The sequence below is a fragment of the Oreochromis aureus genome, linkage group 3 (genome assembly GCF_013358895.1).
Source record: "Oreochromis aureus strain Israel breed Guangdong linkage group 3, ZZ_aureus, whole genome shotgun sequence".
Lineage (NCBI taxonomy): Eukaryota > Metazoa > Chordata > Actinopteri > Cichliformes > Cichlidae > Oreochromis > Oreochromis aureus.
This window is the reverse complement of record NC_052944.1, coordinates 2,282,663-2,310,351: the sequence shown is the minus strand read 5'-3', so window position 1 is coordinate 2,310,351 and position 27,689 is coordinate 2,282,663. Positions and strand designations below refer to the sequence as shown.

Genomic DNA, 27,689 nt, shown 5'->3' with positions numbered 1-27,689 from the left:
TTGAGTACATTTTAGAGCCTGTACTTTTTAAATTTCACTCGTGTAAAGTACTCGGTACTTAAACTTTTACTTTTAATCTTTAAACATGTATCTGTAGTACTTGTTAAGTAAAAAAAAACACAGGGTCTGTACTTTTGCCACTGCTGCGGCTCAAACTTTGAGTATTGTTTTCCTCATTTTCAGTCATGAAATCTCTTACATTAGGCTGCAATACACAATACTGCAATATCATTATAGAAAATAAATGTAGTCCGTATGTGGACCGTTCTAAAAGAGAGCGAGAGAGAAAATAAGGATACTTCTAGTAAGGAAACGAAAAGGATGTGCGCTCTTTTCTGCGTCATTTTCCGTTTTCGGGTAGCGATGACGACTACTGGCGACAGCTCTCAAAGCGCTGCCAAATGTTTTAAGCTGAAGGTGAAGACCGGAAGCCGCAGTTTGAAGCGCGCCCGGCTAACTTGACAGTGGCATGTCAAAACCAGTCGTTCATACGAGACCCAGCCTACACGTCGTAACTGTGAAAGTGGATGTGAGAGGAAGTCACATCTATTAGCCTGACCTACCAGCCCTGTGGCTGTGGTTGCTATTTAAAGTGGCTAACAAGCTAGCTAACCTATACCCGCTAACTTCACGATTTTGAGGCAGTTTACAGACGAACGGTGTGGCGAACGGCGGCGCTAGTACTACTCTGTTTACGGAGCTCAACACGCCAATTTCTCCTCCACAGAAACGTCCTGCCACAATGGGTGAGTACACTGCTAGCTAGCCAACTCCCTCTGTGCCGGGTTTGCTAACCAGCAGGGCTTTCGCCATTCAGTCGGGGCATCATCAGATGCTTATTATGAAAACGGCCGCAACATGCGACGTATGTATGACGGCGGGCGTTGTGTGTCGGCGTTACAGCCACTGCGTTTACTGATCTGCTTCCACCGTGTCTGTTTAACGCTGTTTTTAATGAAAAGCTGACTGTAGCTGGATCGTGTGCGCGTGTCTGTCCAGTGCTCGGGTGGGTGGGTGGGGTAGCGGCATCCACTGTCCGCGCTTTCCTTTGTAACAACGCTATAGCTGGACAAGTGTTGGGTTTTATCACCGCTTTCCCGCAGCGTAGCTGGGACTTGAAAGCAGTCGAAGGAGCCCCTGGTTGAATGAATGTGCATCCTCTGAAATGGCAGTGCGCTGCTGCTGATGGAGCTCATGGCACTCTTCCATATCCACAGCTGTTATGCAATACGATCCAGCAGCCCACTTTGTGCTGCTGGATATATTGCACTGCTCTCTGTGACGTTATTGTTTCTGCATCTTGTTTGTGCACAGACTGAGCACAGAGCTCATGTACCGCTACATCTTTGTAGGTTTGTGTATGAGCTGGCCTTAAAGCATGCTGTAGATTCACTGTGTGTCACTGCTTACCTGTCAGGCTTCAAATGCAGCACTTCTGTGAAGAAGAGGCCTCAATGATTGACAGCAAAATACTCCACCAACTGTATATTTGGCATCATGTCTGCATCCATCATGTCTGTTCATACCATTTGTGTGGGTTGTGCAGTGCATTAGCAGCTGACAGCCAGATCACTGCATCAGCACCTGTGATAGGCCTACTTTAGTTCTTAAAGAACTGGGTTTGTGTGCACAACACTTAAAGCTGTCCATAGTCACTACTACACGAACTAATGAGGAACATCTTATAATCTATTTTAGATATTAATCCAAACAACAAGTGGTTTGTTGTTGCATGTGATTCAGTTTGCGTGATCAGCTGATTGATGACTTGTAGTGCTGGTAATAGTTGGGGCTGGGTCAGGTGACCCTGAGTCCTCCCTTAGTTAGGTGTGGCTGCTGGGGGCTTTTCCACGATGTGCTGAGTTTCCTCTTTCTTCACCTTTTCTTTACTCTTGTTGATTAAACGCTGACGGGTGTAATAATTAGTTGTTACTAATCTCTGGTTCTCTGCCACAGCGTGTCTTTTGTCCTGTTCCTGTTCTTTCACCCCTAACTGGTCCCAACAATAAGCCACTCCAGGTTTCTTCCTGTTAAAAGGGAGTTTTTCCTTCCCACTGTCACCAACTGCTTGCTCATAGTGGGTGTGTGATTGTTGGGGTTTTCTCTGTATTATTGTAGGGTCCTTACCTTACAATAAAAGTGCCTTGAGAAGACTGTTGTTGTGATTTGGTGCTTGATAAATAAAATTGAACTGAATAAAATAAAAAGAAGAAAAATGAATGAAATGAGATCATTAAACATTTTGGACAAAGGAAGGAGGCTGATGATGGAGAGGTCAGTACGTGACCAGATCTTCAGGGATGTTGACAGTGTTTCTGCTGTCACACCTTCCTGTCACAACACCTGCTCGTCTTATACCTCCATCCCACTCTAAGCTCTTACTCTGCCATTGTTCTCCTGACATATTGCTCTCTCTGCCGCAGCAATACTGGATTATAGACCTGATACTGATGTTAATATTTAGTAGTTCAAGCTATCTGATAATCATATGTCAGAATGTGACATTTTGAAAATGATATTACCTCAGGCAGAGGCAGATGAGGGAGCAAAAAGAAGAATTACTAGAATTAAAACCTAATTGAAAAACATGGCAGTTGAATTAGTTTTGTATTTCTACTGCTTTTATTGGTGCACTCTACAGGTGAGGAGCAAAAATGGAATAATATGGTAAAAATCTGACTTTCAAACTGTAAATATTTCTAACCTAATGTCATAAGAACGCTGCATGGTCTCCATCTGTAGACTTCCACTGGAAACAACATGTGTCCGGGAGTCTGGTCATCCAGTCAATGACTGGTTCTAACTGAGCTCCAGCATGACAAACACTTAACCACACAGCCTTGTGCTGTTAATCCACTTTCATTATAAACATATGTAAAATGAACTTGGGGACAACATGTACACTTAAATCAGTTACTTTGTTCACTCATGAATGGGGCCCCTTTTGCATTGTTCTTATGCAATGCTATGTTTAGTTGATTCATGTAACACAGTGGTTCTCAAACTTTTCACAGTGAGTGTCACCTCATAAAATCTATGGCTCTTGAAGTACCAACCTTATGACTGACATTAAAGTACAGTAGTGTGGGCCTATTTAACACCACATACAGTTTACACAGACAGTTTTATTACTTATATGAATGTTATTCATTAGGGCTGGGCCATATTATACCGTTCATGGTAATACCGGTACAATGTTAGGCAACGATAAGAAAATAAAATATCGCGATAGAATATGGGAAAGCATGGCCGCAACGGAGAATAAGAAGGGGGAAAGCGGATCGTTGAGTGAAACCGATAAACCAGAATTAGTTTGTAAAAATGGTGCAACTTCAGTGATGTGGAACTGGTTTGGTGTTTGTCCGTCAGATACACAACAAAGCACATTTTTTTTGTACAACATGCAAGCGGGCCGTCGTTATTACCATATTTGTCGGACTAAGGTGCTCGTAAATCTGGGAGTAATCTGGGTCCTAAACTCCGTCCGCTTCATGTCCCAAAGTCAAACGAACACTGCAGCATCACTGAGAGTTACAAACTGTCTAAATTCTTTCATCTGTAATAAAACGATCAGCGTGGCTGTTTTACCAGGTGTAACTATGAAGTTTAACATCCAGGCATCCATGAAAACAGGATTTATTACATTTAACAGAGTTAGAAGTTAGCAGGAAGTTAGCGGAAGTTAGCTCACTAGTTTCGCTAGTTACCTAAACATGATATAGCGGTCGTGTCCAAATTCATGGGCTGCATCCTCCTGAGGACCCGGCCTTCGCGGTCTACGTGGGCCGGGTCCTCAGAAGGTCGGGTAGGCCGGAAGTAAACGGCTGTGGAATTGGACGGTCTAGCCTTCTGATTAGCGTCACCGCTGTCTCAGTGGAGTTTAATAAACTCGGCCGTCTGCTCCTTGCTATCTAAAATATAACAGGACACTGGCGTAAACTCTCGACCATCTCACACTTCTGTTTAATCGGTTTTCTGTTTGACGTTTATTCAGCTGTGTGAAAACCACCCGGGGGATTAATAAAGTTTTATTTTATCTAATCTAATCACTTTAATCTCAGCCAAACCGATTTACTCACGAACAAATAAAACACTGAAAAAAGCCAAACAATATCATTTTTAGGTTGTCTAAGTGACTTATATATTACGTTTAACCTGAGTAGCGAAAGTCCGCGGTGATCTGAAAATGTTGTGCCGGGAGTTGTGCCGTTCTCGGCGGCTTCAGTGACCCTCGAGCTCCCGGCTAGCTATCGAGCTGGTGGGTAACAGACGTCTCCGAAAACGTCGAAGCACTTTTGCAAATATGCAATATCTTGATAAACCGAGCAGATATTTGAAGTTTACACAGCTACATTCTCGCCTGAAAATATGTTAAAAGTTTATTTTGTGACCCAGAAAGATTAATAAAAGTAATTTTAAAACTTAGGAGCGGCCGCCATTGCCAGAAACTGGAGTTTGGCTGGGCGGCGCTATGAATTCTGGGATATGGTGGGCCACGAAGGACACACCCGACCCATCCTTCAAATTCGGGGAAAAGGAGGACGCATTTGTCGGCTGCATTCGGAGGAGTCTACGAATTTGGACAGCCTTCGGCGCGTCGCTGTGACGTAATCGGTCTACAAATGCGGCCTCAGGAGGATGCAGCCCATGAATTTGGACACGACCAGCATGTTCTGAGTGAGAGATTTCTGAAAACATTAAAACATACAGCTCTGCTGTCACTTCCAACATAAATGAAGACAGAAAACTAAACAGCAGTGACGTTTGTAGGGTTACTGAAGTTGGGCTAGCTGATATATAATGATGTGCTACGTGATCGCTAGCGACACAGCTATGTTAGCATAACATAAACACAGTGAAGCTGGAGGATAAAACTTTTTTCCACTCGATAAAAGTTAACGTGAGGGTTCCCGATGGTTAGGGACAAATGCGATCGCATGGCAGGATGCTGTAAACGGACCAAACTTCAGTCAGGAGAACAGCTGAGATAATCCATCCACAATACCAGGTTAGTCATTAATATACTGCTGCATGGGCTGTAGTTACAGCGTAAGGGTTTAAAAACTGAGCTTTAAAATGAACAGTGATGATAAAAACTGAGAGAGGCCGACAGGGATCACTGACTGTTTTTAGGGGCTTTTTGAGATTAAATAGAACAAGATGCAAAACATGTTAAAAACACAAAAGCCTTATTAAACGTAGTGTAGTTTAATAATAATGGATTGCATTTATATAGCGCTTTTCGAGACCCTCAAAGCGCTTTACAATTCCACTATTCATTCACTCTCACATTCACACACTGGTGGAGGCAGCTACAGGTGTAGCCACAGCTGCCCTGGGGCAGACTGACAGAGGCGAGGCTGCCATATCGCGCCATCGGCCCCTCTGGCCAACACCAGTAGGCGGTAGGTGAAGTGTCTTGCCCAAGGACACAACGACCAAGACAGACAGAGCTGGGGATTGAACCGGCAACCTACCGGTTACAAGATGAGCTTCCCAACCCCCTGAACCACGTTCGCCCCTGAAATTATTATTAGTTTATTCATACGTCATCACTTACTGACCGCATATCCCACCTGTTGTGAATGTTTTAATGCAGTACAGTTCTTATTATTATCACTCATCCTGTTTATGACAGTTAAAATGAATAATAGAGCAGGGTGATATGGCAAAAATATTTATCACGATGTACATTTGAAAATTTGCGATAACGATATAACTGACGATATAATTGATGCGAGACAAAATACAACTCCACAACTTTACTAGCGCCAAAAAACCCCCCATCCATTTATTTTCACTTAAACAAGCAGCTGTTTTTTATGTGCATTAAAGCTATATAAACATTTAACAGTTCAAATGCAGATTCCTTGCTGAAAGTTTAACCAAAAGGCATTTCCAGTAGAAATGGGCTGACATATCCTGAGCATAACCATGTATAATATCCACTGAAGTTAAAAAGAGGTGCTTTGCAACATTAAACTGCAGTGTGCCAAATAAAATAAGTCAAATACGTATTTTTCGGACCATAAGGTGCACGAGATTATAAGGCACAAGAAACAAAGCAGTCAGATAAATCAAACTTTATTCAACTCATTCTTCTTGCTTCCTCCACTTCTGTACCATTGATTCATTAATGTTGAATTCTCTGGCAGCTGCTCTATTCCCATGTTGTTGCAGTATATTAATGACTAACCTGGTATTGTGGATGGATTATCTCAGTTGTTCTCCTGACTGAAGTTTGGTCCATTTACAGCATCCTGCCATGCGATCGCATTTGTCCCTAACCATCGGGAACCCTCACGTTAACTTTTATCGAGTGGAAAAAAGTTAGCGTTCATCCTCCAGCTTCACTGTGTTTATGTTATGCTAACATAGCTGTGTCGCTAGCGATCACGTAGCACATCATTATATAGCAGCTAGCCCAACTTCAGTAACCCTACAAACGTCACTGCTGTTTAGTTTTCTGTCTTCATTTATGTTGGAAGTGACAGCAGAGCTGTACGTTTGAATGTTTCAGTCTGAACATGCTGTATTATTTAATCTGGAGACTTCCCACATACCACCAGTAGCACGCGTACCACAGTTGAATGACTGATATAACATATATATGAGTTATTATGTGTTGCTTTAACGTGTCAGGCCAAATGACAGGTGGGACTGTGAGGCTGCTTCTTCAGAGTAGACATGACTTTGGTTTTAGTTCTACATCAGTACGTTTTGAACTCTCGCCACATTTTTTCTGTGACCTTTTTGGTTGCATCATATGACATAATCATCAGTACGCCACACAGATGATCTTGATGTTATTGGAAATATTCTACCTCGTTAAGCTGTGTGGTTATACATCAGTAACTCCCAGTCTCTTTCTGCCACTGAGAAGTGCAGTTGAATAATTTAACAGTGGTGTTAGATTAGTACTCGATAATGGCAGCACCGGAAAGTGTTAGTATTTCGTTGTATTTATGGATTGTTTACAAACTTAAGCCAACTGGTGTACTGTCCAGAGCAGTGGTGAGGTGGAGTTACTGTAGATCCCAGAGACAGATACGTTGCAGACATAATTTGATAGAAACCAGTGTAAAATTAAAAAAGCAGTATCATGTGTGTGGTGTGGCTGCAGCTGCCGCACAGAGACGTGCAGTCAGCAGGTACAATCACTACTTTAACATTCGGCCTTTGAAGCTAATAAACATCATTTCAAAGCTTTTTCCCACAATTCCACAGTCTAAGTCTGCCTGTCAGACTCTTGGTGATGAAATGTTTCTGTTTCCAGACAACCTGAGTGACGCCCTAGAGAAGCTGAAGATCGCGTCAACAGACAGCGCGACTGACAGTGTGGAGAGCTGTTTGGACTGCCTGCTGAAAGCCCTCGCCAACAACAGTGAGTACATGCGTGTAACCTCCATGTGCGTCTGTCAGTGCGCCTCCTTTGTGTCAGAACTACAACTCAGAATCAGCATATTTAGACTTTAGCTCATAAATCAGTGTATTTACAAATGAACTGTACTTAACCCGTCCTCTGTTTTTAGTCTTCTGCATGTTGTGTCCTCGCAGAATGATCAGTTTTTAAATGTGCTCTGAATAAATGAATTGATTGGTTGAGTTACAATACACACAGTTTCATATATGGACCACTATAAAGACTGCAGGTTAAATAACCTTACTGTAAATATGAGAAATCTAAATAGTCATAGGTTTGGGTTCCTAAACAATGGTGCCTGTGTCCACACCTACTGGTGAGCAGGTGTGGGTGTGGCAGTTGCCAGGACAGCGGTACGTGTCTTATTGCATAGTGCCATGTGTGGGGGGGGTGATGGCTTGATTTATAGGAGTTGCATCCTTAGTTCCACTGAAAATAACTCTTAACATTTCTGCATACTGAGACATTTTGGACAATTTCAAGGTCCCAACTTTGTGGGAACAGTTTGGGGATGGCCTCTTCCTGTTCCCACACGACTGCTCATCGCTGCACAAAGCAGGGTCACGGATGAGTGCGTGGAACAACAGAGTCCTGAGCTCAACCCAGGAGAACACCTTTGGGATGAATTGGAGCGAAGAGTGTGAGACGGGCTTTGTTGTCCAACATCAGGCTCTGACCTCACAAATGCACTTGTTCCCACATCTCCAGTCCTAAAGCCGGTGCCGCTCCGTCCTGATGGACGTGTTATAGCTGCAAACATCGTATTAAACCTGTGGATTAAGAAAGGCTCATATGTGTGTGAAGGCAGACAAGCAAACACTTATGGCAGTTTATTTTATACTTATTTGTATGTATACCTTTTAAATTTGTTCAGGGATTCTATCATTAGGACAGAACCATAACATGAGCCTTTCATTAAAGTGCTGATGTAGATGCTTGGAGCAGGTGAAATAGAGGCTGAGCCCAACAAGACAAAGTGATGCTGGCACTCTGGGTTATTGCTGACTCGTGCTTCTGAACAGGAAGCATAGAGCGATTATGTCACTGCTCTGCTAATGTTCTTAGAAAATGCAGAATAGAGATTTGAACCCAACAGTGTGTGCGTGTGTTTTTCTGACAGGAGTATGTTTCAGGGGGTTAACAAAGCGAGTGAGACGAGGCTCTGGCACTGTGCTTACAACTACTGGTTAGGGCCGCAGCCATCGCTCATGTCAGTGATCTGAGTATCGATTATTCTGACGAGGAATTGATTATTCACATAAGAAGTACTATTGTCTTATTAATGAGCAACAGTAAATATTCAAACAGCAGGTCTTTCAGAGTGAACCACTCATTGATTTGCAGTTTAGAAACTGCAGAGTTTAAAAGCAGACAGCGTCTGTGGAACAGAAAAACTAACACGTACGTATGAGGGTTGGGCGATATGTAAAAATAGTCCAACAGACAGTCGTCAGTCCAATAATCGACGATGGGCGATACATTCGTGCATGCGCAGACTTTTTGATGGGCGGAGGAATGTAATCGTGCACAGGCTGAAGTCCCAACATGGACGAACTAATTTCCCCCCAAAATTAGGGCTGTCAGCGTTAACGCCGTCATCACGATTAAAAAATGTTAACGCGCTCATATGTGTGTGACGGCAGACAAACTGCCAGAGATGCATTGACAGTCTCATTTCAGGGATTTAGACTCAGATGGGTTAATTGTTAATCGCGTTAGTCGTGATGACAGCGCGTTAACGCTCACAGCACTAAAAAATATAAAGTTGCCCATTTGAGATGAACGAGATAGAGCGAGCAAAGTACTCAAACCCGACTAACCTGCACGAGCATGCACGTGTGCACCATCCCGCTGAGTATGCAGCTATCAGCAGCTTCTGCAGCTCCATCAGCGGGCGTTTGGCGCACTCTGACGAGGGCATTTGCTCGCAGATGAAAGAGGGTGCTGTTAAAACAGCGCTATTATGTTTCTGTTGACTGCTTCTGTTAGCTCCATCATTATTAGCAAACTTACTCATGGCCCGTGTAAAAACGATGGCCGATGGCTCAGCCTCTCGTCAGTTTAAAGCTGCTCTGCAGCAGTGGAGGCTGATCAGCCGTGAAAGCTGCTGCTAATTCCTACAGGTGTTACTTCCAGCCCCCTCTGTCTGCATAGAGCAGTGTTGGACACACTGTGGTCCCAGACCCTCGTCAGCATCAGCTGAACAGTGCTGTACTGCAGAGAGTAGAGTGATGTGAGAAAAAGGGGATTAACGATGGACAGAGACAGACCATCATAACACTTATAAATGCAGCTCTGTGCTACAGAGAGACTGCAAATCAATCCCTTTGGGCTCCTTTGATCGGCTTCATCACCTAGTGGGGGTGGGGGGTCATGGTTTGGTCCTGCCTTCGCTATTGTGGTTGATGTGGAGGTTGGGATGGGCTTAGGGCGCCAGGAGAACCCCTAGAGACGTTATTCCTGGAGGGCACAACCCGGGGGGTTGTGGTCATAACCTGGTGAGTGGCTCTGGTCGCTCTTAGAGGGTGTTCTTCTCGTGGCTGCGTGCAGCGGGGCTGGGGGATGATCTGTACTGGCGGACGTAGGTTACTGGCCTGGTAGCCTGGCTGCCCCTGAGTGGATCCGGGGCAGGCGGGGGCTTGGGGTTGGGGTGCCGTCTCCGTGATGGGGCTCTGGCTGGGCCTTGGGGGCTTCGGTCCTTGTCGGTGTGTCGCCGAGGTTGTGGGCGGGTGGGTGCACGGGGGCTCAGCCCTGGCGCAGGGTGCCTCTGGTGCATCGACCTAACTGGGGGACTCTTCAACTGGCAGGGAGGTTGTTCCATCCTTGCAGAAGTCCACTCTGCAGGTGGGGAGAGACACAGGAGAGGTGGAGAATAAGCCTAGCCTGGGTGTCTGTTGTCTTGTGTAGTCTGGAGATGATTGAATGTTGGGGTGGGTATAGTTTCCTCTGCGGTGGGGTGGGCTTCCCCAGGTCCTGTGGGGCTTAGCGGTGCTGCTGCCGTGGGCCCGATCGGGATGGGCCTGGGCTCCCTTGCCTTGGTGGGTACTAGGGGACGGGGTGCCCTACGGGGTCAGCCGGGGAGCTGGCCCTAAGGAGGGCATCTTGCCCCTCCTTCTTTCCTCCCATCCCGGCTGCCTCCCTCTTCCCGCTCCACCACACCCACCCACACAGGTAGGGCCTTGGGGTGCGGGTGTGTCACCAGGGTGCAGGGAGGCATTCCCCCCCCCCTCTGTCCCCTTCTGGCCACCTTTGCCTCAATTTTATTTCACAACTTAGACATCCACATTATTCACACTCTCATAACACACACACACACATATATATATATATATATATATATATATATATATATATATATATATATATATATATATATATATATATATATATATATATATATATATATATATATATATATATATATATATATATATATATATATAGGGCCTTGAGGGTGATCACGTTAACGGCGTCAGAGGGACGGTCTGTGTATTCAACCCTACCTCTGGCGCCGGTGCCCACCTCTCAATTTTAAATCGATGTGGACATTGAGGGTTCTCGGGAGGGGCCGTGCTAACACCTGCTGCTCTCTGGCAGCAGCACCATGCCCTCCCTTGTTTTAAATGCACTTTAGAACAACACGCAGCAACACTACACATGAGCGGGAGGAGGGAGGTATGGGGTCTTCACACACCCCGTTCTCTCTACTAGCCATCGGGCGGGGGCTGGGAGGAGGTGTTGGCTGTCCGATTGGCATCCCTGCTGCTGCGGAGCCTGGGGCGGTCTGCTTGCCTCCACCCGGGGAAAGGGTCACATCTCTTGGGTCTGGTGCCGTTTCCCCTCTGGGGCGAGGGTACCTGGACCCAGGGCATAGAGTATGTTTGGGGAGTATGATTGTGTGTACATGTCTATGTATGTCTATCCCTACGTTGGGTGAGTGCTGAGTGTTTGTATATGTGTGCATGAGGGTGGGAAAGCATGTTTATGTCTGTGTGTGCCTGTTTGTCTGTGTCTATATGTCAGGTCGGGTCTTAGACTCCACCTCCTGGGTACTCCCAGGCCCTCCAAGTGTGGAGGCCTATCTCCCCTCACCACACTCCCTGCTGGTAACTGATGCCCTCAGGGGTTGGTGCATTGGTGGTTCTTGGTGTCCGGGCTGGGCGCTCAGGTATGCACCGGCTCACTCCCGTGGCTACTTGGCGGGGCCTGATGCCTGTCGCTCGGTCAGGCCTCTTCCGGGCAAAGGGGCCCTCGGGCCTCCGGCCTCGGGGCCTGCAACTCGGTTCACTCTGGCACAGCTGGCTGCCGGCAGAGCCGGCGGGCACGCCGGTGCAGCCCCTCTGGCTTCTGCTCCGTGGCTACTGGGTGACCCCTCGTCTGGGGATCTCCTCAGCCCTTCCCAGGAGGGTGGCACGGATGCCCCTCCGGTGGTACTCCTTGGGCTCTCGCACTCTGGGTCCTCTGGATGTCTGGAGCCTGGATCTCCTCCATGCCTGCTTCATGCCCTGGGGGCGGGGCTATGGGCCTCCACACCCTCTAGCAGAGCGTTACATGGGGAAACCTTTTTGTATACAAGCGCTGATCCACACAGGTGTGCACACGGGTGTTCACTGTTCGTGAGACATAAACTACACCTTTCTTAGCTGCTACTTCAAAGCACATTGTGCGCTGTCTGTCCTGCGTGCTGCACAACAACATTCAATATTTAGTATTTACTGCTGTTCACACTTAGCTAGATTAACGTGATGGTGTTGTGTTTAGTATGTTGCTTTGTTTTTGTTTGGTTTTTTTTGCTTGTCTTCTCTTCTTTTTCTCTCAACAGGTGATCCAGGAGATTTTTTTTTTTTTTTCTTTCTCTTTGTCTTTGTAAGTGCCCTTTCTCACTGTCCCTTTTCCTTCTGTTTTCTTTTCCTTCCTCTCTTTCTTTCTCCCTTTCCTATCCCCAGTCATGTCTGTCCCATCTGTAACAACTGAAAATAAAATAAATAATAACAACAAAGTTTGATCAAATGGACCAATACGGCAATGCCATGATGATCCATTTGGCAAAATAAATCCATTTGGTATCCTTGTTGGTCTTCAGACAACAATTCTGACGGCTTAAGAACCAAATGGGACAGACAAAAAAACAAAAAAAACAAAAAAAAAAAAAACAAAAAAAAAACAGCGTTATTATTTTTCTGTTGACTGCTTCTGTTAGCTCCATCATTATTAGCAAACTTACTCATGGCCCCTGTAAAAACGATGGCCGATGGCTCAGCCTCTCGTCAGTTTAAAGCTGCTCTGCAGCAGTGGAGGCTGATCAGCCGTGAAAGCTGCTGCTAATTCCTACAGGTGTCACTTCCAGCCCCCTCTGTCTGCATAGAGCAGTGTTGGACACACTGTGGTCCCAGACCCTCGTCAGCATCAGCTGAACAGTGCTGTACTGCAGAGAGTAGAGTGATGTGAGGAAAAGGGGATTAACGATGGACAGAGACAGACCATCATAACACTTATAAATGCAGCTCTGTGCTACAGAGAGACTGCAAACAAAGTCAGGGTGTCAGTCAGTCCAGGTTCCTTCAGCACTGAGAAACAACCTGTGACAGGAAGAGGTCTGGAAAATAAATAAAGACTTTCCCAGTGGACCTGTCCTCTTCTGTACTGGGCTCACTGGTCTGCCAGTGCAGACAATCTGTCCAAAGGTTTATTTCAAAAACTTTCATCATGCTTTGTCATTATTCTTAAATGCTTCTGTTTCTTGTAGTAGCTGCTGTTGATTCAATTAATATTATTGTTGCTGTTTTCTTGATGTCTGATGTTTGACTTGACACATCATGTGTTAAGTCCTGTCTGCTTCATTTGGTTTAAACGCTGCGATGCTGTTAACCACAGGACAACCGTGGAGAGCTGCTGGAGCTGTAAAGGACTCCAACATGTTTTTACAAAGAATTTGCCAAATGTTAAACTCCTTATATCCACTGAACATCAGTGACTGAGCGCTACTAGCTGCTACCATGATGTCAGCTGTGTGTTATCACCTGAGCTCTGTTACACCTGCTGTCTCGGTGTTTTGAAACATGTCCCTGATAATTCTTTGTTTCTGGAAGTTTCTGTTCAGCTGCTGCAAACATCAGCGTCCGACACAACAAAAGAACCATAATGGAACATTTCCTATTCATCGTTTTGCACAATAACTCACAATAATCCCTCTTTTGATGCTGCACAGAAATCCGTTTTCTGTTAAGATGGTAAATAATTGTTCATTGGACAGAAAGATGTCTTTCCTTTAGTTCCACATGCATGAGTCAGTGCAGGATGTTTGGAAGCAAACTAATCATCTGGTTGTCAAATACAACAGTATTCAGACCCTTTCCAAAAAATTAGAACTCTCATTTTTTGAAATCCTGTTTTCGTGGGTTTTATGAGCTAGAAGCCCAAATTATGTACAAATAAACAACTAAGTACTTGAAATTGTTGAAGTTGTGGGCCCTGAATCTATGATCTATGAAAGTTTAACGTTTTGAGTGGAATTATGGAAATAAGTAAAGTTTTCCATGATATTCTAATTTTTTGGCAAGGCTCTGTAATTCAGCAGTATTTCAATAAACACTCTTAATGTTTGCCTCTGTAAGAAACAGCACGATGTTCTTGTAAAGCCTCGCCTGATTTAATGTCAGTGCAGGTAGAGGCTAAGTGCCACAGGAAGTAAATATTAAGCTACATTAACTACTATTACTTAAAAAATGAAAAAGAGGATTGAGACGAATAAAGTTGGGAGATTTTAGACGCATTCACATAATTCAACTAAACTGTGTTTTTCCTTCCTCAGGCACTGAAGCCAGCATGAAGATCCATGAGATGGGCGTCCTCCCCCTGTTCCCCACCCTGTTACACCCCCAGTCCTCCTGCACACCCAAAGTAGCCAACATTATAGCCGAGGTGGCAAAAAATGGTGAGGTTTGCTTTCTAGCTTTATTCATCCACTAACATGATGCTTTTCTACATCTCACCCAAGAGGGAGTGAGTGAGCTCCTTTGTTCCTTCCCTCATTCCTTCGTTTGTTCCTTCCTTCATTTGTTCCTTCATTCGTTCCTTCCATCCTTCCTTCCTTAAGCTGCCACGCCTTAATGTACCTGTGTAGTATTGTGGTGGTTTGTAGGACTGCGCTGCATACAGACCTGATGTCATGCCTGGACTCTGCTCCTCTGTTATCGGGGTTCTTAATGCCTTATATCTGGTTGGTTAGCCTGCAGCTGCTTGTCTGCCTGGAACTTGACGTCATGCAGGAACATGTAGGAGGAGGAGCCCAGTTGTTCTAAAGCACCTTTGGTGGCGTCTTGGGGACCTCTCGCCGTATGCAGCACAAATGTTTCTTTATACCAGAGGTGGGAACTGCAGGCCTCGAGTGTCCTGCAGGTTTTAGACATGTCAGCTGATGGCTAAATGAGGAGGCCTGGTAATGAACTGATCATGTGATTCAGGTGTGTTGACCCAGGGTGAGATCTAAAACCTGCAGGACTCCGCCTCTTAGCCTGTCCCAGCTGCTCTGTTGGGCTTCTCAGCGTGTGCTCCCAGCTTGGCTCTTCTGCTCTGCTACTGTGTGTTGGATGGTCTCTGGGGCACCTTTGTACAGTGATGATGATGATGATGATAGGAGGTAAGCTATCACAGGTGACCAAGTCCTCATGGAGGGGCATGTTCTGCATCACCATCAGTCTTAGCTGCCTGTTTCATTCTTCGAGGAGATCATCACATGTAACAATAATAATAATACATTTTATTTGAGAGTGCCTTTCTTAAACCCAAGGTCACCTTACAAACAGCACAAACAACAAATACCCCCCAAAAAAAATAAGAACAACAAGAAAAAATAAACATGATTTGACATAAATAAGGGAATCTATATTATAAGGCTGAAGGAAGTGAGTCCAGAGCCGAGGAGCAGAGCGACTGAAAGCCCCACAGTGGAAACTGTGGTGATATGAAGCAGATCACAGAGATAAGGAGATAAGGTTATGAATGCACTTAAACGTGAACTAAGATTTTAAAGTTTATCCTGGTTTCTATGGGCAACCAGTGAAGCTGCTGAAGAATCGGGGTGATATGGTCTCTTAAGGGAGCACGAGTTATGACCCCAGCTGCAGAATTCTGAAGAAGTTGAAGTTTATGGAGGGACTTACTGGGGAGACCAAATAGGAGGGAGCTGCAATAATCGATAAGTAATAAGACTATAGACAAGGATGGCAGCAGCAGAATTAGGTTTGGAGGAAATGTAGAGCTGGGCGTCATCAGCATAACATGTAACACATACATGTAACACATACATGTATGTTACATGTATGTGTTACATGTATGTTACATGTATGTGCTTTGTTTGATCCTGGACTGTGGATCTGACACTCACAACCCTCCCCTTCCCTCTTCCGACTGCTCATAGACTTGACATCAGCGGCTTCTTTCTCCTCCTGTGGCTGGTGGGGTGTATGTATTGATGGCTGGATTCCTACCTGGCATCTCTGTGGATCAGTTCTGACACTCACGTGTGTGCTGTGGACAGGGGTCATGGTGCATTTGTCTGTGTTTATGTGCATTTCAGAGCCAGACTGTCTGTACAGGTTATCGTGTAAGCACAGGATCCTTGCATGGCTTCTGTTTTCCACAGTGTGAGCCGACGGGTTGGTTTAAAGACAGACACTGATCAGAACAAGAAAAGGTTAGGATGATGAATGGCTTTCTAGCATCTGCAGCTGATCATCACTCCCCACCAGTGTGCCAAGCTTGGCAGTGACCTGCTGGCATTTATCTGTCACTGCTTCTGGAAACGTCTGCAATCAGCCAAGTGACTGCTGGGCTACAGACAACTCTCTACCTGTCCAACAGTTTCACCTGTTACATAAAGCTGCATAATTGAGCCTTTAATGTAAAATGAATCATTTGCTTAGGCTGCTGCTGTAGTGTCTTATCCACACGCCAGCCCAAATGATCCCCGCTGACTGATGAGGCCTCCTTCCCACAGACAGGATACGATGACTCTGAGCTGACTGTCAGTTGTTCTTTCAGCAGTCAGTAATCTTCTTCCTCTTTCATTTCCCTGTCTCTAACATGCTGGTACAAAGACATCCACACACGTCTGGGAGAACAACTGATTAACAAAAAGTCTGTCTGAGATTAGAGTCTAATGAAAGGCAGATGTGAGTGTTTTCAGTCACTCGGGTGGGCTCGGTTGGTTTAAGCATGTGGAGATGAAATAAATGAACTCTGGGTTTGCTTCTAGTTGATGCTTTGAGCTTGATAATCTGACACAGTTAGATGCTGACCTGTTTTCTGATACCTGCTCTCCTTTCCAGAGTTCATGCGGAGTCCCTGTGTCGAAGCCGGCCTCATCCCTCCTTTAGTCCAGCTGCTAAGCTCCACTGATCAGGAGGTGTTGCTGCAGACTGGCCGCGCTCTGGGCAACATATGTTATGACAGCCGTAAGTAGGAGTCATCTCTCACACACTCAGTCTTTAGTATCACACAGCACACGATACAAACAGGAGTTGGACAAAGTTAAAGTATGTCATTTATTTATAGATAGATAATGTAATGTTCATATTCTGATGATGCACCACTTATTGTCACTGCTGCTTATTGACCATCCTGCCTCCTGAACCCTGAATGAAGTGTTGCAGCTGTACGCTGTGTAGTTAGAAGCATTAGAGGGGAAGTGTATGAGTGCTGTACTTGTTTCTAAGTGTAATTAAGACCGGTTAATAATCTTAATAATAGTGTTACATGTAGCCTGTTTGAGCCTGTGTCTGAGACCTGAGGGTGGGGCCGCGGGTTTAAGGCTGATTGAGCTCTCCAAGCTTCAGGCCTTGATGATACGCTGCTGCAGACACTGCAGCTGCAGCGCTGATGGGCGGGCAGTCGCACTGCTTTGAAGGCTGCAGTGCATGTGTGGTTGGTACATCTAAACAACGACATTTAAGTCACAGCTGTCGGGTCCATGCATATTCTGTTGTGTTGCTAACAAGCTGGGTGTGTGGGGAGTGTGGTGTGGGGTGGAGAAGGGGTCTCGGTGAGCCTGTACGGTTAACATAGAGAAGCAGCTGCTTGGCATCTTCAGAGAAACACACCAGCTTCCCCAAACACTGCTGTGGTGAATACCCCAACCTTCATACCCAACAGGACCGACAGAGGGCAAAGGGAGGGAAATAATCAAACCATTAACAGAAATCTCATTTTCCTTTCAACAGTAGGGAGCATCTTTGCTGTGTCTTGCACTCACTTGCAGTCATGCTAGTTGTGCTTTGCTGTGTGCGCACGTGTGTGTGTTTTGTGCAGGTGTGAGCTGATGTTAAAGGTGTAGCCGGTGTCAGTTTGTGTAGTGCTCTGCCTTCACAGACGGGGCAGAATTCAACCAATGCTAACTTTGGACGATAGAGCTGATGTGACTCTGCAGTCACTGTGAGAGGCTCTGTGGGGCTGAGCATCCATGTTGTGAACACAACCTGCTGCTTCCTTGTTAAAGTCCCTCGTAGTGTCGTTGCTGTGTGGAGCTGTTTGGCAGTTTAAAGGCACCCGCTAAAGCAGAGAAGCACAGACTGCTGTCTGCTGTCTGTGTGTTTCAACAAGGTGGGTAACAGCATGAATCATCATCGAAGCAGAGTCATCGGTGCAAAGTTTAGACGTGATTCCTAAATGTGGGAATCATCACTAAATGTCTGGGAATAAACATTCCTGTCAGGACGGCACGTTCCCAGCTGTGCCACTAGTTTGGAGCGTGTGCAGAGAGAGCTGAATGGCTGTGTGATACTTTGTTACCACAGCGCCCGCTTCATGCACACTTTACTTTTGTGCCACATTATGTTGTCCGCCATAAAAATCCAGATTTTTATGTGACATAAAAGGGTCATATTGCAGTACCGTTGCTATAGCAACACCATGCGTGTTCACATGTCCTAGCACGTATAACGAGACACGGCCCGTCATGAGAGTCGGGACCGTGTGCCAGCCTCTGATGACCGTCTCACACCAGATTATATGCATTTGTTAAATGTAGGCTCAGGTGGCAGCTGGACAAAGTCCTTATAAAGGAAAAGGCTTCAGGTGATGGAGGACTGTAGATCGTACAGCAGTACTTTAATGTCGGGTTTGTAGTATTAAGGCAGTTTGGAGTACTGCAAGGACCAACAGGAACCTGCTGCCTGACTGACCGAAATGTGCTTCAGTACTCTGAGACTGCTGGTGGTAAATGTGCCCCACGTTTGGTATACTTTTACTTTAAAAATGGATTTCCACATTTCATGAGTGTGTGTGTGTGTGTGTGTGTGTGTGTGTGTGTGTGTGTGAAAACAGTTGTGTTAGAGCTCATGCAATCAGCATGAAAACTTTGTAAATGTAAGATTTCACTGTTTATTCCAGTGTAATAAAAACGTATGAGGGGAAAAATGTTTATTTGGTCAGTAATTTATGAACATAAATGTATGGATTGGATGGTCGTCCACTGAAGACCTTACTGTCCTGCGTTGATGACATCAGCATCATCCCTCGGTCTCTGCGCTCTTCAGGCATTTTGCTTTAAACTTCACAGGAGGGGACATTTGTGCCTCAGGATGGTCAGAAGAACCCAACACCTCAAACTGAACAGATGGAAGAAGATTATTGCCGGTGATATTACGTGACTCCTTCAAGTTGGAGGTTTCGGGTCACCTCATTGAGCAGATTGAGAGTGAGGTGGTTTGGTAATCTATATCCCATCTTTGTGTGTCATTCCAAACAATGGAGAGAGGGCTGACGCTCCTATCACGCACTGTTAAATCTCAGCAAAGCCTCCTCTGCGCAGCCGTACCTGCCACCATATCCAGCCCAAAAAATCAGACAGCTTTATTTTCTGATTTAAATATCGGTGCTGCAAATTTGAGTTATCTGCATATCAAGAAAGGAACTCTGTCACAAAAACGTTCCCACCTCTTCCATGGAAGTCTGTGCTCTCTTTATAAATGCCAACAATACTGGTTTTATGCCCAAACCCAGTTTAAACTGGTGTCACACAGGACTAAATCTGGAGCCTATTACCTAAAAAGGGATCTACCTCAGCAACATCCAACAATACAACACAGTAACTTGCAAAATATTCCAGAAACCAGTTCTGCGAAATGTGGAAACCACAGATTAGTTTGACTGTTTGAGCCAAAAACACAGTTGAGTACAACAGGAGACCAGTCCAGGTAACTGGGGGTTACAGGGGGTTGCTTAGAGACCAGCAGAAACCTTGGACGTGTGTCACCTACACTCGTAATTTGGGGCATTTAAGGAGTTGTTTGTTTTTTCCAGAGTGAAATCATTGTAACCAAATGATTTTTCTCTGATCTCCATCGGCTAAAATATATAAATACAGCCCACTAATGTGTGGATAAATGTCCTTTACAAAGCTGCACCTGGACCACAGGCTTTGCCATCAACAAGCCGAATCCTAGCTGGATATTTGACCGCTTGATTCCTGAGGACCATGCTTTTAAGAGTATTACACAAGGGTTCAGTATGGTTGATGTCGGGACTTTGGGAAGCCAATACTCACTCGCTTCATCCATTCCAAAACCAGTTTTGATGAGCTGCATCACAAGAACTGGACTGAAAGTCGGGGGATACTGGTTTTATCAGCATGTGTGGAGGAGAGTGGTCTACAGCCATCACACAGTGGGTGGGCTTCATTTCAGTCAGTGGTGTTGAAGACCAGCACCAGTTTGTCATAACTGATGCGAGCGCAGACAGGTCTCGTCAGATTCTGACTGGACAGTGACTGGTACGTGCACTGGTTCTTGTGTCGCACTAACAGCACAACTCTGGGATCAATATCCTGTCTCGGGATGCTTTGGCGTGCTCGCTGGACCGACGGAGATTCAAACACACATGCTTTGATTAGTAGATGACCTGCTTTCAGCTCCTTTACCATCTGCAAAGCATCTGAATAGCAGCATCTTTATTTCTGCCACACTGACCATGCAGTAAACACATAGCTTGGTTCATGAGCAGTGGCTGCTAACCAGAACAGAACAAAAACAACAGCATCTAAAGAAGACGTCACACTGAACCATAATAACGACCTGTCGACTGGGACTTCAAGCTTAACGTCACCACAATGCTTTCCTTTGTAGTTCACCTTTGACCTTTGACAGCCTCGGATTAAATGGATTTATATTTGCTCTGCTGCTCACTTAACCTTGCTTTTCCATGTCATTTCCAGGTTGTGGTTGTTTTTGCTTGACTATATTTCTTTGCTTTGTGGTTGATTTGTGTCCCGGCCTCTTTGTTTTGCAGATGAGGGCAGGAGTGCAGTTGACCTGGCAGGAGGGGCTCAGATAGTAGCTGAACACATAAAGTCCCTCTCCCAAAATACTGAGCCGGAAAATGAGAAGCTCTTGACTGTCTTTTGTGGCATGCTGATGAACTATAGCAATGATAATGGTAATGACCATCTTCCCCAAAGAAGCACTCTAACTCATCCTAACTAATGAGCGGATGTTCTGTTTTCCATACAAAGACAGTAGAACCTGACAGGTTCTTTTCTTGCCTGGTTTTAACTCTCCTGTGCTTTCTACTGTTCTTTGTTTCAACTTCACATCTAAGGTAGTGTGCTGTTATTGCTGCTGCGAGGCTAGCGGTGCGCTCCTCCACAGTCATACCTCATATTGCTCTTTGCTTTTCCCCGTGCCGCTGCCTGACTCGAGGGGCGTGTCTGTCACTGTCATTCAGCTGTAATCTTTTGTAGTTGATGTTTGTGTATCGTATGGTTGGGGTTAGCTTTATTTGGATACAGGCGTGATAGCTTCTATATGCTGACCGCAGACGCTGTAAGACATGGATGTAGCTTTCTGAAAAGTGAAGCTGATGCAAAAATGCCTTTTAAGGTGAATTCTTTGGAATGGCTGCCCAGGGCGTCATATATGCACGATCTGATATCGTCGTGTTGGTGTTGTTCCCACATCATTACACTAAATGTTGTTCCAGGATCAACATTGCAAGTGACCAATCAGAATGCTGTGACGTCATACTTTTGCGACTTCGGGAAAAACCGCCGTAAAACAAAAAACTGTACTTAAGCTGCGAGAATCCGCCTCTGTCCACCGATCAACGGACCCTGACCCTGACCCTTTAATAAACGCTAAGCAGAACTGATATTGTCCTTGCAACATTGGAATTTCATAAATGCACGAATGGCTTGGTGCACAAAAGAATAACGTCACAACAATGTGATTGGTCACTTGCAATGTTGAACCTGGAACAACATTTTCATGATGATCTGGGAACAACACCAACACGACGATATCAGATCATCCGTCATATATCATGGTTGCTTCCAGTGACGTATACCTCTGGAAAAACAGCCCTGTACCTGGGCTCAGGTCACACTGACTAAAACATGTCTGTTTGTAGGCTGCAACCGTGCATCCAGTAATTCTGTGCTTGGATGCTTAGTTTCATGCACAGCTCTGTAACGCGCTGTAACAGACCTGCAGCAGAAACGTGTTTAGAAGCAGCAGTTTGTCAACACAAACACTGATAACACAGCAGCAGCCACAGTTTAATGTAGAGCCAGACTCTGTTTGCACACACACACACACACACACACACACACACACACACACACACACACACACACACACACACACACACACACACACACACACACACACACACACACACACACACACACACCGAGTTATTGTTAGTATTAACATCTACACCTTCATACTGTCTGGTTTTCAGCTGCACTAAAACTTTGCATCCATCGTCAGAATGCTGACGGCTCGCCTCTCTTCATTGCCGTCACCTCGTACTTCTTTAAAGGCTTACAGACACTAACTCTCATTCACTGCACACTTAAACATGCACAAAAACTCCTAAACTGAAAATGCTTAAAATGGCACATGAATACAATCAAAGTGTTTATTTCTTTTTTGATAGATGTTAAATGCAGTTACACTTTAAAACAGTACAATTTCTAACATGAAAGTTTCATTTTGAAAGACCAGTGTTGTTGTTTTTTATTATTGCTCATTAATAAGACTAAAGTATTTGTTACGTGATGCAATAATGGACAGATTACTAGAATAATCACAAGCTGCAGTCCTACTCGATATATTTTCACATATTGGTCCAGAGCTCCTGACACTGGATGATGTCTGGATCCCGTCAGCTGTGAAAGGCTGATGGGGTGTGGGCGTCGCCCCGCTGGGCGGTGTGGGCGGTGTGGGCGTCGCCCCGCTGGGCGGTGTGGGCGGTGTGGGCGTCGCCCCGCTGGGCGGTGTGGGCGGTGTGGGCGTCGCCCCGCTGGGCGGTGTGGGCGGTGTGGGCGTCGCCCCGCTGGGCGGTGTGGGCGGTGTGGGCGCCGCCCGGCTGGGCGGTGTGGGTGTTGCCCCGCTGGGCGGTGTGGGCGGTGTGGGCAGTGTGGGCGTCGCCCCGCTGGGCGGTGTGGGCACTCGAGTTTGTGAATGCGATTACTTGATAATCAGGTGACGTAGGTCTTTATAATTCAAACCAGAAGTGAGGTCAAAGGTCATGTTTTCTAAAGATCTTGTGACTGTGAATAAGGTGATGTAGGATTTCAAACTTAATATCATATTTCATATCTATCAAAAATCTTTACAAGTTTGAGTCTTGGTGACCTCAAGGTCAGAGGTCATAGTTTCTAAATGGGATTTATAGGTGACCCTAGACAGAGGCTGAGAGGTGGCCGTGGTGCGTGTCGATATTTTAGCAAGGTGGTTGACTTTTCAGGTGTAGCTACTGTTGAAGTAATGACCCTGTGAGTGATTACTTGTAATAGACACAAGGTTTGATTATAGCATAGTTTAATGTGCAGAGATGCAGTGGGCGCACAGTTTAAACATGATCAGTGGCGTCTAGCTCACCTTTAATGTGATCATGTTAAAGCATCTTATTACCGTTACGTTGCATTCAGTGTTTTTTCTGTCACAGCTACAGTTTTGGCAGCTGGGATGTGGGCCAGTGTTTTTCCTAGAATTGGTAGAGCTCGTTTTAATCGGTTGGTTTCTGAGAGTGATGAACCCATGAGACTGACCCAATAGTAACTGCATTAGAGGGTAAACAGAGCCACGAATGGCTGCAAGCCATCTCCTTCAAAGTGAACCACGATGACAGACTGGTTTCCAGTGTTCATACAGCTTAAGATACTCACTGACTCACTGGTTTGTACAGGGCTGTGGGTATATCAGCTCATTGGGTTTGGGGGGATTTCAGTGATGTCGTTGGGTGGCTGTCTTAAGTCAGACCACAGTCTTCATCCACTCTGTCACTGCAGGTAACTGTGCATCATCTAGTTTCATTACTCTCCTTCCTTCTACCATCATGTCCATATACTCACTGTTGTTTCCACTGTGCTGCAGGCTCTGCACCTCCCACTCTGACAGCAGCATGTTCATGTTTATTGCACTGAGCTGTCAGGTGCTGTCTGTGTGTGTCTGTGTGTGTCTGTGTGTGTGTGTGTGTGTGTGTGTGTGTGTGTGTGTGTGTGTAGACATGTATATATGTGACCCACAGTGATAATTTTGGGTATTAAAGGATTTCTTTGAACTGTCCTTTTTCCAACAATCAGAGTATTAGTGTGGGGGGTTGAATTGTATGGGTCATAGGTCACATTTAAAGGTGGGGAAAGTTGTGAAATATTTTTGTGGTATTTTAGTGAGGGTGTGTCTGCTTGGATTGATAGAAAGATATATCATAATGTATGTATCATTAATCTCATAGAAAATTGCTCAGTCCTCTGCATTTAACCCATCCACTCAGTGAAGCAGTGGGCAGCTACCAATCCAGCGCCCGGGGGCAGTGTGTAGAGACGGTACCTTGCTCAAGGGTACCTCAGGGTAGCCGTTCAGTGGATTTGAACCCCCGACCTTCCGATCATGGGGCGACCACGCTACCTATAGCCATAGAATAGCAGAGTTGGGAGGTCCAGTGCTTCCACTCTGTGCTTTTCACAGATGAGAGCAGATTGACCGTGAACACGTGTGACAGACGTGCAGCAGTTTGAGCAGCTGTAGAGAACATTATGCTGCCTGCTGCATCGTTGAGCATGACCGGCTTGCTGGTGGGTCAGTGATGGTCTGGGTAAGCTGATCTATGGAGGAACACACAGACCTTTGAAGGCTAGGCATGTGACTAAACACATGTGCAGCCACATTACTGAGTAGCATTATGATGAAGAAGGTGGTACTCCGGAAAGTCAGCAGTGCCATGAACGTGACAGGCTGCCACAAGATCCTCACTCCTGATCGGTCATGGGGTGCAACAAGACGGCGGCCGTAAGCGTGCTTCAGAGCTGTGCAGAAATGCGTTCACCAAGACAAAGGGACGCTGAGTCCTGGACCTGATGGGCTGGCCAAGTCAAAGTCTGGACTTGAGTCCTATTGAAGTGATTTAGTTTGAGTCTCTGGACCAAACTATTTGGAACTCGGATCAGAATTAACACAACATGTTGTTTTCAAATGATCATTTCATTGACTGAGGCATTGCCCCATCTTGTTAAAGCATAAATTAAGGTGAATTCACCACTTTCTAGTGAGTTCCTCCTAACCACAACCTGGTCTGACGTTTCACTTAATGACCTTGTAGCACCATATCACCCTATTAGAGCACTTCACTCTCGCTCTGCAGGCCTACTTGTTGTTCCTAGAGTATTTAAAAGTAGAATGGGAGGCAGAGCCTTCAGTTTTCAGGCCCCTCTTCTGTGGAACCAGCTTCCAGTTTGGATTCGGGAGACAGACACTATCTCTACTTTCAAGATTAGGCTTCAAACTTTCCTTTTTGCTAAAGCATATAGTTAGGGCTGGACCAGGTGACCCTGAATCCTCCCTTAGTTATGCTGCAATAGACGTAGGCTGCCGGGGATTCCCATGATGCACTGGGTGTTTCTTCTTCAGTCACTATGTGTTTATACACCTCTCTGCATTTAATTATTAGTTATTATTAATCCCTGGCTCCACAGCCTGTCTTTGTCCCGTCTTCCTCTACTGATCCCAACTGGTGGCAGATGGCCCCGCCCCTCCCTGAGCCTGGCTCTGCCGGAGGTTTCTTCCTGTTAAAAGGGAGTTTTTCCTTCCCACTGCTCATAGGGGGTCATATGGTTGTTGGGGTTTTCTGATTTCATTGTTATTAATGGCTCTACCTTACAATAGGTGCCTTGAGGCGACTGTTGTTGTGATTTGGCGCTGTGTAAAAATCAAACTGAGCTGAATTATGCAACACACTGACAAACTTTGTGCCTTTCTCTGGTTTTTGCAGATTCCCTACAAGCCCAGCTGATCAACATGGGTGTAATTCCCACTCTGGTGAAGCTACTTGGCATCCACTCCCATAACACAGCCCTGACAGAAATGTGTCTAATTGCCTTTGGGAATCTGGCTGAGCTCGGTGAGTTTATTCACACATGATTTAGTCTGTGATAGGACCTGCTTTGGTTTGGGATCATATTAAAAATCACAGGTGCTTGATGTTTTCACTCTCAGTCAGTAGGATTCAGTAGTAGTAGTAGTACCAGTATTCAATGATACAGACGATAATTTCTTGTCACGTATACATGTGAAGCCTGAGTGAGGACTTATTAAGTTTAGCTTTTTGTAGTAATGAGACTTTTACATCATCAGTGTTATTTCTTTTTAAGAAACTTAAATAATTGCACAATACAATTTTAAGCAAATGAAAATAAAAGATTAAATATGGAAATTAAAATGTAACTTTTTCCCCATATATGTTCTTTTATGCAACACAAACAGACATTTAAACGCCCTCACATTCACACACACACAAAGTAACACAAAAGTAATAAAGACAAGATTCCCCCTTTTTTCATGAACATGCTCCGCCTCCAGTCTCCGCCTCCCTATGAAATTCATGCATAGCTTCCAGATATTCACAAAGTCCCATGAATACTAGTCGTTCCAGGCCCAGAGGATCTGCAGTTTCCTTCTTCCAGAGTCCCGAGCACCATGTTGGAGGAGCATCCATGCTCCTCCAACATGGTGCTCGTCTGGCTGGAAGTAGCCCATATTCCCAGTGCACAGACTTTAACCTTTAGGGCATTTTTACATGAAACACTTGGTAACATCTTTCCAGAATTCCTTTGTTAACTAAGCATTTAGTACAAATGTCTAATATCATTGGACGTGTGATGGAGCCTGACGGGTGTTCTCATGTATATTACAGAAGCAGTTAGCTCAGTTAGCTGCAGACAGCAGTGAATACACTCGGTCTGCTGCACTAATGTGAGGTTTCTAATGCTCGCGGTGCCCTGTTGTGTTTTTTAGAGTCCAGCAAAGAGCAGTTTGCATCCACCAATATTGCTGAGGAACTGGTGCATCTTTTCCAGAAACAGATGGAGCACGAGAAGAAGGAAATGATCTTTGAAGTTCTGGCTCCACTTGCAGAAAATGGTAACGGATTCTTTTTCTTTAACATCTTTGTTATTGGAGTTATTCTTCAGCTCTTCAGGCAGGAGCCCGTGGAGGCTGCAGGGCTTCAGATGGATATCATGTTCACCACCTACTGTATAGTAAATGATGCTGTGACTCATCAGGCTAACTGCTAACTGCACAGTCATGGCAGACAGCTCCTGTAGGTCTCAGCTGCCTGCGTTCACACACCAGTGTGCATGTGTGTTTGAGCTGTTATCACCATTCCAGGCACACCGAGTCCTCCCACACTGTCAGTCTCCAGGACAACGTCCTACTTAACTCCACTCCAGAGATGGCTCTCTCTACCTCTTTTATGCGCCGTGCTTTTCATTAGATTTGTACTTGAGACACTGCTCTGTTCTGTAATAACGAGGCAGAAACCCTGAACGTCAGCGTCCTGATGGCGCACACTTTCAGTGTAGCATCTGCTCTTACTGGGAAAACACTGGTTACTGCACACAGGCTATGCTAGGACGACATGAGTAGATGGGACGAAGCAGTTTTTGACCTTTAGCTTGAAGCATGGCTCAGTGCTCTGTGAGACAGAAGGATAGGATAATACTGGCGAGTTCACCGACGATGGTTTCATCTCATCCACACTGACCTGAGCCTGTTTCTGCCTCTATGACTGGTCTCCCTACAGGGAAACAATATTGTCAGCCATCTCTGTTTAGTTGTCTCCGGTTGCCATGGCAGCCGACTCATTGGTGCAGGTATTTTGCAGCATCACCTCTGTGTGATGATGGATGATTGTCATTGCTTTTTATCTCATTTTGGGGATAATTGTTTGTTTGTTGTTAGGGATGGGTTGTTGTGTCATATTTCTCTCT

General features: G+C 45.3%; 1 protein-coding gene across 2 annotated transcripts in view; it reads left to right on the top strand.

Moving 5' to 3' along the window:
* The first annotated feature begins 377 nt into the window (after window positions 1–377).
* Window positions 378–27,689, top strand: part of rap1gds1 (RAP1, GTP-GDP dissociation stimulator 1) — a 38,005-nt gene continuing 10,693 nt past the window's right edge. The window contains exons 1-7 of one of the 2 annotated variants that reach the window (XM_031725809.2): window positions 378–746; window positions 7,277–7,384; window positions 14,235–14,357; window positions 16,753–16,878; window positions 20,708–20,854; window positions 25,691–25,819; window positions 26,713–26,838. In XM_031725809.2, coding sequence (XP_031581669.1) covers window positions 743–746; window positions 7,277–7,384; window positions 14,235–14,357; window positions 16,753–16,878; window positions 20,708–20,854; window positions 25,691–25,819; window positions 26,713–26,838 — 763 coding nt within the window. In that variant the 5' untranslated portion in view covers window positions 378–742. The remainder of the gene's footprint in view (window positions 747–7,276; window positions 7,385–14,234; window positions 14,358–16,752; window positions 16,879–20,707; window positions 20,855–25,690; window positions 25,820–26,712; window positions 26,839–27,689) is intronic. The other variant, XM_031725810.2, reaches the window with a different exon arrangement.